Here is a 12,987-nt window from a genome sequence, read left to right on the forward strand (position 1 = left end):
ACAAAGCCCTTCCCTCTCAACCCATACAAATCCATCCTCTTCTGTATTAACGGAACTCACATCTTTCTCCTTCAGTACACCACCACCATAGCTTTTCCTACTTATTTCTAGATTCTACATGAGGTTTCTTGCTATATTAATCCACCACTGTGCCTTCAAGACTGAACTTTCCCAGTAGTTATTACATTTTCAAGCAATATCTGCCAGCAACTGAATTATAACATAACTCTTCTAGCACTTGATTTGGGAGCAATAGGGAAAGTGAGTCAGTGCTAGTGTGTACATCTTAAGGGGGCTTCTCTGACATCTTAAAACCATCATTACATGCTTCCCTCCCATAAGGGAAGATGTTGTAGAGATCTCACACATAGGGATCTTGGGGGAGCAATGCATTCTTCCAAGGCTGGTGTTAAAAAAAAAAATAAAAAGCATAAAAGGATATAAAACATTTAACTAAATACTGCATCTTTTTCTCCACAGATGTTTTATAAATCAGGAAACACAAGAAGACTTCAATTCACCACATACTGATATAGATATGTAAAAACCGATTACAAGCAAGTATAGGAAATGTAATTTATGCATGTTGCTGCTGTTAGCCTTTCTTCCACTCTTTCTACACATTTATTTAAAAACTTTCATTGTGTCACATATGTTTCACATATCCTTGAAGCGTTCATATTTTCTGTAAGAAGTAGTTAAATGAGGAAGAAAGCTTACATTTTAAGGTGAAGTTACCCTTCTGCTTTCAAGAAACAAAATGATGGGAGCTTCCCAAATCCAAAATGGAGGAGAGGAAAAAAAAACCACATAAGATTGCATCTTAAAATTTGCATAGTTTAATAGTTAATAAAATTTGCATTTTAACAACTCAAGATCAACTTGTTTTACTCTCCCATCATACCAAAAGAAAAAGGATTTTGCAAAAATGCAAGAGCACAGTGAAACATCTGTAGGCAATGATCTATGTCAGACTGTTGCAATGTGCAGAAATAAATACATTTGCTTTACAAGTGTCTATGAAGTCCAAAAATGACTGCTTATCTATTAAAAACGTATCTCCCCTTAAATAAAAAAAAATCACTTTGTTTGTAAGGAAGCAAGACAAATCCTTTGGCTTTTCTAAACCAGAAAGATGAAATGTTGTACTTTACAATTAAATTAAGAGTCATGCCTTGTATTCCATTATTTCAAAAACATACAACAAAATATAATACTGACCACTATAACCAGAATCTATCACAACTGTTGTGAGGTATCTGGATGGCTTGCTACAAAAGAAAAGACTACTACAAGAACAAAACTGTTTTTATAGCTGTATTCTGAATGTTCCAAATATCAGATGTACTTTCCAAAATGGGAGACAACATTGTATCATTTCCTAAAGAACTGAAGTCCATATTTCTTTAACAATTTCCTCAAATTTACTCTAAAACTGCTCTGTTTTCCATCTGTGTGATTTATTATTTGTCTCATCCCCAGTGGGCTCAATTCTCATATTTTCATGAGAGTACAGGGTAGCTTAACCTGAAATGTACATTTGCTTCACAGTCAGGCTATTTGGGAAATTCTCCCTACCTGATATCTTTTCTTCTTCTAATTTCTTTGCTAGTTCAGACATTTAGGCATAATTCCTTGCTGTCAGCAAATGAAGTTGGTACACAAGTTTTTTCAGTAATGTCATTATCTCCACATAAAGGGATTGCCAGCTCATCAAGGGACTTGACACATTAAATAATTAATGATGGCTTTTCTAATATTTAATTGAAACTTTCTAGATTAAAGATCTGAAACTATATATAATAAGGATAAAGTTAACAAAACCAGAACGCAAGAGTGGGAGTTAGGAAATCAAAACCAGAATAAATACAATGCTTGTATTCATTTCTCTTAAATTTTCAATGCCTTTTCCAGAGAATTTTCAACCTACTTTTCAAAGCAGATAACTGCAGCCCACCACCCACATCTCCAGGACAATTAATCCAAAATATCATCTACAGAAACCAGGACATTATCCTGAGGTGTTTGCCAATTGCAAGTAGAGAACATGTGGATAATTCATTAGGGTGCTAGTAGAAATGCTATCAACTTGTTCAAAAGTTAGTCAAATTGTTGCAGATATGCTATAATCTATTATTGTAGCCATCTGATAACGAGTGTATTCTTCTGTTGAAGAGTTTCTTATTCCTCAGCAGTTAATCCAATGCATTTGGACTGTAAGTCTAAAAAAGTCATAGAAAGAGAAAAGCCACACAGCTGAATTTTCTTGATTCTTAACAGATCAACTTCCACCTCTAGACACACAAAAAAAACTTCTTTGGTGTTACTACAGGAGGAAAAAAAAAAAAAGCAGAGGGAATCTAATTTACAGAAAGCAGAAGGAATCTACTAATCATTGTGGAGGTAAGATTTGGGTATCTCTTTAGGGAATGGTGACTGAAATATCAGTTTACTACACTCAGTACCTGTTCTGAAAGTTATATGGTGAATGCGTAAGTAAGGCTTCAAGAGATCTCTTTGCAATGATCAATTATTTTTTTTAAATTGGCAACAATGACTGTGCCACAAATTCTGATGAAGGGCATAATCATTGCAGATAACTTCACACTGCCATGACATAATGCTCCAGAGTGAACGGAGGAGAGGAGGACCACTTTTCTCAATCTACCAGCAATATTTTGCCTAAAGCAGCCCAGGACAACATGGGCTTTCCTTGTAACAAAGGCACATTGCTGACTCATGCTTAACTTAATGTCCACCATACCTTCCAGGGCCTTTTCTATGAAGCTGCTGTCTACCTGTGGGACTATCAGCATGTCCTAGTGCCTAGGGTTACTTCACTTCTTCCCACGTTTAAGACTTGGCACTTCTTGCATGAGATCCCTGTTGGCACACTTCTCCAGCACTTAATTATCCTCTGGCTAGCTGCATGATTCAGCCACTTCCCCACCTATCAACCATGAAGGTGCATTCTTCTCCATTATCCAGATCATTAACAAAGATGCCCCACAGGACAGGGCCCAGCATTCACTCCAATGTATTCTGCTCATTCCTGGCCTCCAACTAGACTTCGCACCACTGACTTCTAGATCCAGTTACTCAGCATTTTCAAGCCACCTCACAATCTGCTCATCCAGCCAACACTTCAACAGCTTTTCTATGGGAATCTTATGGGCACATTGTTAAAGACCTTGCTGAAGTCCAGATGGACAACACCTACCACTCTTCCTAAATCTACCAGGCCAGTCATTTTACTAAAGAAACTCATCAGGTTGGTTAAGCACAACTTTCCCTTGTTGAATCCATATGGAGAACTCCTGACCTTCTGTGCTTAAAAATGCTTATGAGGGTTAGTTGTTCTGTCTTCCCAGACATCAAGGTAAGGCTGACCTGGGTTAGTTTTCTGCATCCTCTTTGCTGCACTTCTTGAAGATAGAACTGACATTTGCTTTTCTGCACTCTCCAAGCACTTCTACAGATTACCACAATTGATCAAATATTAAGTGGCATCACAATCATATTTGCCAACTTCCTCAGCACTTGTAGGTGCATCCCTGCAGGGCCAATGGATCTGTATATTTGTTCATCTCTTCTTCTAAAAAGCTTAAAAAATAATTAGAAAAGGTAAATCTATATAAAGATATATCTACATAAACGGTATAAAACTATTTCAAGTTACTAAAAATAGTGAGAAAAATGACCAAAAAACCCAACACTATTGCAAGAAGCCTTCCATTCTTGTTGTCTTAAAAACCAAAATGTTTTTGAAATAGGAAAACTAGACTGACATTCAAACTCCCTGGTAGACTACTGACACTACCAAAAGGTCCAGACTAACGGATAGGCCAAGAGGTAGCACACAGCTTCCCTTCCCTGTCCTACAAACCAAGCTCCACACAAAAATGAGTCACCCGGGTAACTAAGACACTTCAAAACAATACCTACAGCTTAACACAACACACAATGTTGAAGATGGCTGGATAAAGAGCTTCTCAGCATGTAGTTTCAAGACCTGCCAGTGGAATATAGGGAGAAAGTGAAACTAACTGACCCAACTCCAAAAGCCACAAACACTGATGAAACTAGAAATTTCCCCCTCCCTCCCATCTGACAATAACTCCAGTTCCTCTTTAAACCAAAAGGCAAATAAGGGATACCAAAAAGAAGCAGCTCTGTGCAAAGCCTTCAGCAGGAAGTACAAATACAAAATGCACATGTGCTAGACAAGGAGCTGCTGACAAAGCACAAAGATTTCCAGATAGACATGTACATATACTCAGTCTAATATACACAGGAGCAGTTAAGTCAGTTGAGAAAATTAATTTTGAATAGAGGGCATTGCAGTATTCAACTAGAAGTCCAAACCACTTCATCTTTGACTGGTAGGTTTCCTTTCATGCTTGACTCCATTTTCAAAGAACGGTCTCACACAGCAGTACAGAATCTTATTTTTAACTGTTTGCAAAAGAAAACGTGTGTAATTGCTGAAGTTCTCATTAAATTCCCCAGAAGAATGGTGCAACATGGAAGGAATACAGTGGAAAGGATATCACAGTTGCTACAATTCAAATGACTGAAACTATTCTTCAAATCATCAGGTAGATGCAACATGGCTAGAAAGTAACCTAGGAGAACTGAAGATAAAACTTCATGGATATTCATTCTCCCTCACGGAAGATGAAGCAAGTCTGCTAAACAACAGATATTTTTATGGAGAAATACACTCAGTTCTCAGTTTCTCCACAAAAGCTGCAAAAGTATAACTACAGTGGGGAAAAAAAGGGGAGTTTTCTTGTAGACCATATGAAGAGAAATAATATCTATAAAAATTGCTGAATGCAAAAAGGATAACAAACCACCTTAACAGGTACACTCAAGGTTCTACGAGATAGTTTCCACCATAAAGTAACATCAACCTGGACAGAACTCTTTTGTAAGCTTCAGTGATATTACTGTTATTACTTTTCCTCTTTCTTTCAGTACTGCATCTCATGGTTCTTTTAAGTTTTCCAACTTGCAAAAAGAAAGATATAGAAGCACAATACAATAGTACTTACGATGTAAGAAGCAATCATATTTAAAACAACGCCTACAGAAAAGTGTATGAAAAGAATGTAGGCTTTGCTCCCTCTGAACAGACTTAGCGTTTGGTCCATCTATGTTTGGTGTGCATTCAGGAGGAAGAGCTCCTGGAAGCTGCTGTTCAGTGAGTTCTTTGTATCTTAAGAGAAAGAAATACAAAGTTTCTATTCAGTATAATAAAAACCATAGTAACTTTCAACTGCAGTAACACTATGTGTTTTTAGAAACAAATTTTTACAAATTGTAGGAAAGGTAAGTGGCTGTTCATCAGCAAATAGTGTGACAAGTTATTAATTCTATACTCATTAATATAAAATTTTTAGGAAGGCATGCATTTACTTTCATGAACATCACCATCTCATATATATTATTCGCTAACAAATGACATTATTAATCACATGCAAGCACTCACTTCTCATTAGTTTGAAAGACAAATAAACCTGTCTTCATTGTTTCACTCAGCTAGAGAGAACATCTGCAAGTGGTATTCAAAGGGAGTTAGAAGTTATACAACCGCTACAGAAGCTAGAAGCTTGTTAAGAGGATGGGAGAAGATTCCTTATCAACAAGTATTTAATGAAGTCATGGAATCTTTGTTTCATATTACAAACTAATAATATATGAAATACCCTTACTTCTCTTTCAATTCTTCTGCTGTACCCTTATCTGGAAACATTGAGGAAATGGCTTCAAATATCTTGTCAGATGGAAACCTCCGAGGTGGGTGGCTTTCTTTCTCTGTCAAAGCAGGAAAATGTGTGGAAAACAAAACAAAAGAAATTATTTTTCTGCTCCTTTGCTACCTCAAAGAGGCATTCAGAAAAAGAGGGACTTCGCCAAAATCCTAATAAAAGAAACAAAGTTTATTTCTAAGTTACCAAGAATTTAAAGTAAATTCCTTAAAGTGATCTTCCCTGCTGACAGAACTGCACTAATAAAATTTGGAGAAACCACTATTTCACCAGCAGATGGAGATGGCAATTCAGAACTCTGCCTGCTTAAGATTAGTATTAGTCAATTTTCTGAGTACTAAATTATTTATTAAGACTTTGATACATATTTAGATCCCCAACTGATTTGTGAGCATTTGAATGTCTTAAGTCACAGAGAAAGAAAACTAGCAAAAGCATTTTTGTAGTATTCTCTGTATAATTCTTGAACTAAATGGCAAAGGACATGATGAAGAAAATAATGTTACTTCAGATCTGAAAACTATTAAGTAGAATGATTTGAACAAATTTATCAAGTGATTAAATAAAAGAGCTTTTTGGTCTTATTTTTGAAGTCTGCAGACAGACATACCCATCCTGTTACCTTCCCGATCTTTTTGCTTGTCATCTCTTTCATCAGGATTGTCATCTCCATCATCATCTTCATCATCACTATATTGACCAAGTGCATTGACCAGCTCAACAAATATTTCATCATTGATAAATCCACATTCTGAAATTCAGCAAAATTGGGAGTGAACAAAAAAAATCACATCGTGCACATGAAGTATTTTTAATCCTCTTTACACTTGGATTATGGTAAAACCTCTTAATTTATGAAAAGCAATTTTGTGTTTTTTCTACTTTGCCTCCTTGTATGAATGAAGAAGAGTTAAAAGCACTTGGCGTTTATTTTTTAAAGTGACAACTAGGAAGAAGAGAAGAAAAATTTGAAAAGTTTTCTTAAAGAAAAGAGTAGGCTTACTAACAGGACTGCTTAAGAAGTTTTATACCAGAAGTCTAATTCCATTAGGTTAGGTAAAGCTAGTTGGGCAATGCATGCAAACAGCCTATGAAGCTACCCTTAGCTAGAGAAGATATTTTTGGTTGATAGTTTCACAGCATCACTTCCCCCATTAAAGATTCCACTGGCAAAATGTTAAAAAAGAAACAAAACACCTCAGATAGAAATGAAATAAAATCATGAGAAAAGTGAAGGATACAACACCGTATCTGCTTACTAGCTCAGAAAATCACAGGACAGTACAGACAGACAAAAACGTAATTTTGAAGAGAGGGAAAAACTGTACATAGTGATGTTACTTTCCAAAAGTAACTGAGCCATGTGGGAACTGTACTGTTTATCACTATACTTTAGAACTTGAACAGAAGGCATACATATGTAGGAAGCTAATGGATTTATTCCTATGTAAACAATGGAAACAGGCAGCTACATCATCTGGATGTTTTAAACAGAATTCTCAATATATACACACAGGCTAGTATGAATTTTCCTATCAGAATTACAATTACAGAAATATTTTATAATTCTGGCTCCTATATGAGAGTGTCTCTGAATTACAGATTTCCATGGCATTTAAGTTCTTTGTGTGTGGCTATAATGAAAAAAAAAATATATCAGGAAAATGAAAAGCGTTCTTTCAACTTTAGAGATAGTTACAAAGTACCCCTAGTAACAGTAAGTTCTAATTTCATGATAGCAAATGAGACAGTGAAAAAAGATTAATTTTAAAGATAGACTCATTTGATGAAATGGTGAAATTAGTAACAGGATACACTTACTAGTAATTTCAACATGCTGACCTAATCAGTTTTCTGACAAGACAACCAACCATCAGCAAATTCATAAAACTATCCAAAGGCAAAAACTTAATGTTCTTCAAGAAGTGTAAAGACACTAGCTATCCAAATGCCTGATGTAAACCAACAAGATTGGTATAACATCAAATATTTTCTACTGCAAGCTTAACTTTCATAAGCGACGAAAAATGTTTAGCCTTGTGTAAATCGTTCTGAGTGGGTATAGAGTTGGCAGATCCACTGATTCAAAGAAAAACAACACCTGTGAATATATATGCATACAGTGTACCACCAGGACAGTTTTGTTCAATCTGATTTATAGAATTCATGTTTTTAAAGCAGCCAGTAATTTGTGATAACCAACGAAAGTAGTAGTACACAGTAGTAAGAAGTGAGTAGTAAGTAGTAGTACACAGTGAAAGAACAGTAGTACACCGTGAACTCAAGAAAAGAAAATTTTTCTACTGAATTGCATTTGTAAATGTTGTCATAATCAGTTTTGCACGCTTCTCCTGCCACTTTCTGAGGTAGGGCATACATCAGAACATTATACTGTTGTATTTCAAAGCTCTGAACACTGAAGACCAGAAAATTCTCCATGTTAAACCTAGGAATTATAAAGAAATATTTTAAGGCCTTGGGAAAAAAAAAGTATATACATGCATTCATTTTCTCTGTACTAATACTTAAATAGTCTATATCCTCACGAAAACCAATAGATTTAAACAGACTCTGTTATACCCAATACTTACATAGAGAAGGAATTCTAGAAATACTGCTGCAATAGGCAAGCATCAGGCCTTAATAAACAAAACTGACAGCAACTGTTTATGTAGGAAGAAGTGATAAATATACCTAAGTGTTTGGGCTCACCTCTATCTCCATGCACTTTCCCATCATAGTTCTTTATCAGCTCTTCAATAAAGGTACCATCCTGGTCAAGCACTTCATCTCCCATATATGGAATGTTATGTAAAACAGTTTCATCCTCTACCTAGTAACAACAGATATGATCAAACAATTTTAAGTTACATGTCCAGTTGGCAGTGTCAGCATTGATGTTTTCACAATCCGCACATGTCTAAATATCACAGTTAAACTGGCTTAACCATTTGAGCACATTGAGCATATTAACCATATTCACAGTTAACTAAATAAACCAAACTCCCCCATGTTTAATCAACATTATTTTGTACCAGTTGTGACTAGCTCAAGGTACTGACAATAACTCCTAGCATTTAGGTTAGCACTATGCTACAACAAAGCTTCTACTGAAGCAGCACAATAAGCTACCTAGCTTTTGGAAAGCTTACACTGATAAATTAATTCTCCCTTCCTTGCTTCCCATCCATGTTAATATGCGATAGAAATAACCCTTTCATTTCTTTATTAGAGATAAGGAAACATAATATAGAAACACTCTAAATTCAAGTTGTCTAAACAGTTAGCACAGAAACATGCCTTACAATTTAATGCAAATGCCACTGTCAGTTTTGTTTTGTCTGTAAAGAAGAATTTACAGACCTTGATACTCAACAGCATCTTCCAGTATTTCAGAAGAACCTTATTGTTAGGAAAATAAACGCAAACTTTCCTGCTGATCATGATTCTGCAGCAGTGCAAAATACCCAAATAATGACAAAATGGAAGCAAGTAGAAACAAAAAAAGTGGAGGAACTCTGAACATACTGATAAAACTGGTTATTTAAATCACTTTGCTATGATTACTGTAGTAACCATTTCTGCAAAAGCCACTGTGACAAAGATTTTTAATAAGTTAACCTTTTCAAATATGTCAGATATCTATATCAGAAAATTAACATGAAAGCTTATATATATAACAAAACTCATTATAAGAAAAGGCTATACTGCTAATATCACCATTACATGAGAAGACTAATTCAGGATTAAATTATTTCTATTCCACTGAAATTACCATTCTGCTCAGGTATGTTCTTCAACCGTCTTAAATAAGAATATTGATATCTCTCAGAAAATGTTTATCATTATATAAACACTCAAAGCTACATTTGTAAAATGCAATACAACATACGTAGTAACCTGTCATTAAGGCTCTCTTTAAAGCACTGTTTTAGAGATACTGAAGGCCATTAAAAATATAGATTTAGTTTGCAACTAATGATAGTTTTAGAACTAAGAGTGAAAAGTAAGTTCCTCTCTTTTCACCCATATTTCTTCCAACACCACCTTTTTAAACTTACCATAAAATTTTGTTGAAGGGGCGACCAAGAATACATTATAGGCACAGAAGCAACAGCATTGAGAGTCTTTAGTGGGATTACTTGTTTTGGAAAATCTATGTCACTGGTAACAGAGCACTGAAATCAGAGATTGAAGTTACACTTACAATAGCAACTTCAGAAAAAAATAAAAATAAAAATCAAGGAAGTATACTTTACAACAAACAAAACAAGTGTTTACCAAAACTAGCTAGATCCACCTTTGAAAAATGAATCAGACCTTCAGGGCTTAACAAGAACGAGTTTAGAAGGAAAAAAGAATTATTTCTGGTTTAGTACCTTTTTTAATAGATCATGGTGGAGGTTTTTTTTTCCCCCTCCACATAATAGTAAAATGGCTGTTTTAAGGTATTTAGTATTTTATTCAAACTATTCAGCCTACAATATAAGCTATTTCAGGTATTTCAGAAGAGATTTAGTACTTGTTGCTGTGACGCTGGTCTTAGACTATTTACTCAAGCCATCAGAGTGGCAGTTGAATTCCTCTGGCTTTAGATCAATTCACTGCAGAAATCATGTATAATATATGTTAAAAAAGTATTATAATACCATCAAGACACCTTCTGGAAAAAGATGCTCCATGTGTCTTGTTAATTCCTGCTCTGCTTCCCTGATATTGACTTCTTATCTTTATCCTATCCTCAAATCTTTGATTATGCCTATTGTTTACAAAGAATAGAGGAAAAAAGAAGACTCAATATTCAGCTCAGAACACATCCTTGTCAGCTGTGGGACTCCATTCTTTTTGGAGACTTACACAGCCTCCAAAGGCCAGACATGTCACAGAATACAGATAACTTCTGGGTTATTCTTCAATCCAGTCAACAGATCAGCTCTTCTCAAATATTTGAGGAACAATATGGAAAATCTCCAAAAAAATTTACAAAAAAAGGCAGATAGGAAAATACAATAGTAGGGAAAGTACAACGAAGACTAGGAGTTAGGTAAAACTACGTTTAGAATAGCTCTCACAGCTACCTGAAATGAAAAATGGAAGTGGAGACAAGAGATTTTTCTCCTTTCCAGAAGAGAAAGATGAACAGAGCTTCACATTTCTAAAGAAATATACAAAGTAATGTAACAAACAACATACAGAGGCAGTACCCAGTAGAATGACAAAAGTTAGATTTTTTTTTTTCATTTTTTTCTTGGTTTGTTTGGTTTTTGTTTCAGATTTAAGATCTGTGGGCCATGAAGTTAGATTTCTGCCATGTATACAAATACTCAAAATACCATATTATGATAGTGCTTTAAAACATTGACTTGAAAGAAGGTATATTTTCTATCTACCAGTCTTCTAGCAAATTTTTAATCTTAGAGAAAAATACAAAAGCAAAAAATAATTACTTTCAGCTTATTGTCCACCTGAGACTTCCAATTTCAAAGATAAGTTAAAATGGTTGAATGCATTTAGAACTGTGTCACAATTCTGTTTCCCTTGTTTAGGTATGGAACTCAGCTAGATATTTATTAGCCTAACAGAACATATTAAGGTTTCTGGTTGACACTCACTGGGCTAACCATTGGAGAAAACCTGTATCACCACAGTCTCAATCAAAACCATGGAATTTCTCAAAATCTTTCAGTCAGGTAACAAAACCACCCAGTGTTCTATATAGTTCAAGCATTAGAATTCTTCCAATTCATAAGACAGACTGCATTTTAATACAGTTATTAGTGTGCTCCATCAATTCGCGTAGGGTGTTAACATAAAATAGTGAGCCAGGCTATAAAAAAATTTAAAAAGACGAATGGTGACATGATCTTTTACTATCAAAAATGTACACATCTGTTTTCAAGAATTTCTGACTCTACACTGCCATAGAACAGATGTGCAGCTAGACATGAGTAATTGCACGTTCAAGCATGTTTAAAAGAAAATAGTGAAGCACACAAATGCACCTTCCTGATACACACAACACGAGCTTCCCTCCAAAAAGTTATGAAAGCATAAGTCTGACTGATTTCCTTCCATAGAAAAGATGTGGTTTTATCTGATTTTTTTTTAACCTGTTCACAGTAAAATCTTCATTCTTATCCTACTGAAAAAGAACTAGCTTTACAGATTATCACACATGATGCACCCTCAAACTGTCTTAATTTGAAGAAGTGCAACTAACATAAGATAAATTGAACCTCCACTTAAAACTGGAAGTTGGAGAGGAGCTACTAACTTGCCAATCTGAACAGCCGAGCAGGCTGACATCAGAATTGGCTTCTTACAGAACATACTTGTTTAAAGACTTTACTTAGTGTAAAGTAGAGTTATTCAAATAGCTGCATTGACAGCTTCCATGTGCTTTAACTCAATAAGAACCAAAGTATATCTGCTCATTTGTACCACTGGAGATCAGCTCCATCAAGGACCAAGATTAGACTTCCAATATCAGAGAGATGAAAAGATTAATGGATGTTGAAGTACAATCCAAATAAGTTTCAGACTCACATGTTGCTCAAAGCTATGCAACCTGCTACTTATTTATTGCTTTCCAGATAGAAGTCACCTAAAGGACATAAATTATTCCTTTACTTATAAAAAAAAAAAATTGGCTGAGAAGTCATGTAAAACTAGAAAAGAAAGAACAGCCAACTTTCCAGTTAATCAAACAAAAACATGCTAACAACCTTGTAAGTGGAATTACCACAACACATGTTAACCAACCTCCCTGGTCCCGCGCAAAGAGCTCACAGAAGTCATGATGTGTACAGGCTGTATCCTACGCTGCTTCCATTCTTGGTTTAAGATCTCAGTTCTTTCCAGTATCTTCTGACGATTAGAATTAAACATACTCTAAAAATTAACCACAATTGTGAACATTACAAATAAGCTGAAGACTCACCTGCTAAAATCTTTAGGAATCACAACATTCACTAAAAACACAAATAGTTTTTAAAAATTCTCAACATTGAACTCTTCCAATTTTGTTTAAATGTCACTCAGGCTCAATAGATTTCATTATCACTTTCTTGGACTGAAAAGAAGTTATCATGTTTAGAGATCTAAAGGTTAAATTCTAAATGGAATTAGAAAAGAGTATGTGGCTAAACAAATTGCCATACTTTCTCTCTTCAGTCTCTTCTGATACTTAGCATGCTTGATTCAACCACATACA

The 12,987-nt window shown here is 35.1% G+C and overlaps 1 protein-coding gene across 7 annotated transcripts in view; it reads right to left on the bottom strand.

Annotated features, from left to right (window-relative positions):
* The window catches only part of EZH2 (enhancer of zeste 2 polycomb repressive complex 2 subunit), a 50,103-nt gene that overhangs the window by 15,196 nt on the left and 21,920 nt on the right, over nucleotides 1-12,987 (bottom strand). For 5 of the 7 annotated variants that reach the window (XM_031592028.2, XM_090136794.1, XM_031592027.2 and 2 more), the window contains 6 exons: nucleotides 12,537-12,665; nucleotides 9,836-9,952; nucleotides 8,487-8,607; nucleotides 6,385-6,525; nucleotides 5,718-5,820; nucleotides 5,058-5,221 (listed from right to left, as the gene is read on the bottom strand). In XM_031592028.2, coding sequence (XP_031447888.1) covers nucleotides 5,058-5,221; nucleotides 5,718-5,820; nucleotides 6,385-6,525; nucleotides 8,487-8,607; nucleotides 9,836-9,952; nucleotides 12,537-12,665 — 775 coding nt within the window. The remainder of the gene's footprint in view (nucleotides 1-5,057; nucleotides 5,222-5,717; nucleotides 5,821-6,384; nucleotides 6,526-8,486; nucleotides 8,608-9,835; nucleotides 9,953-12,536; nucleotides 12,666-12,987) is intronic. The other 2 variants (XM_031592030.2, XM_031592029.2) reach the window with 2 other exon arrangements.

The sequence above is a fragment of the Phasianus colchicus genome, chromosome 3 (genome assembly GCF_987193195.1).
Source record: "Phasianus colchicus chromosome 3, bPhaCol1.hap1.1, whole genome shotgun sequence".
Lineage (NCBI taxonomy): Eukaryota > Metazoa > Chordata > Aves > Galliformes > Phasianidae > Phasianus > Phasianus colchicus.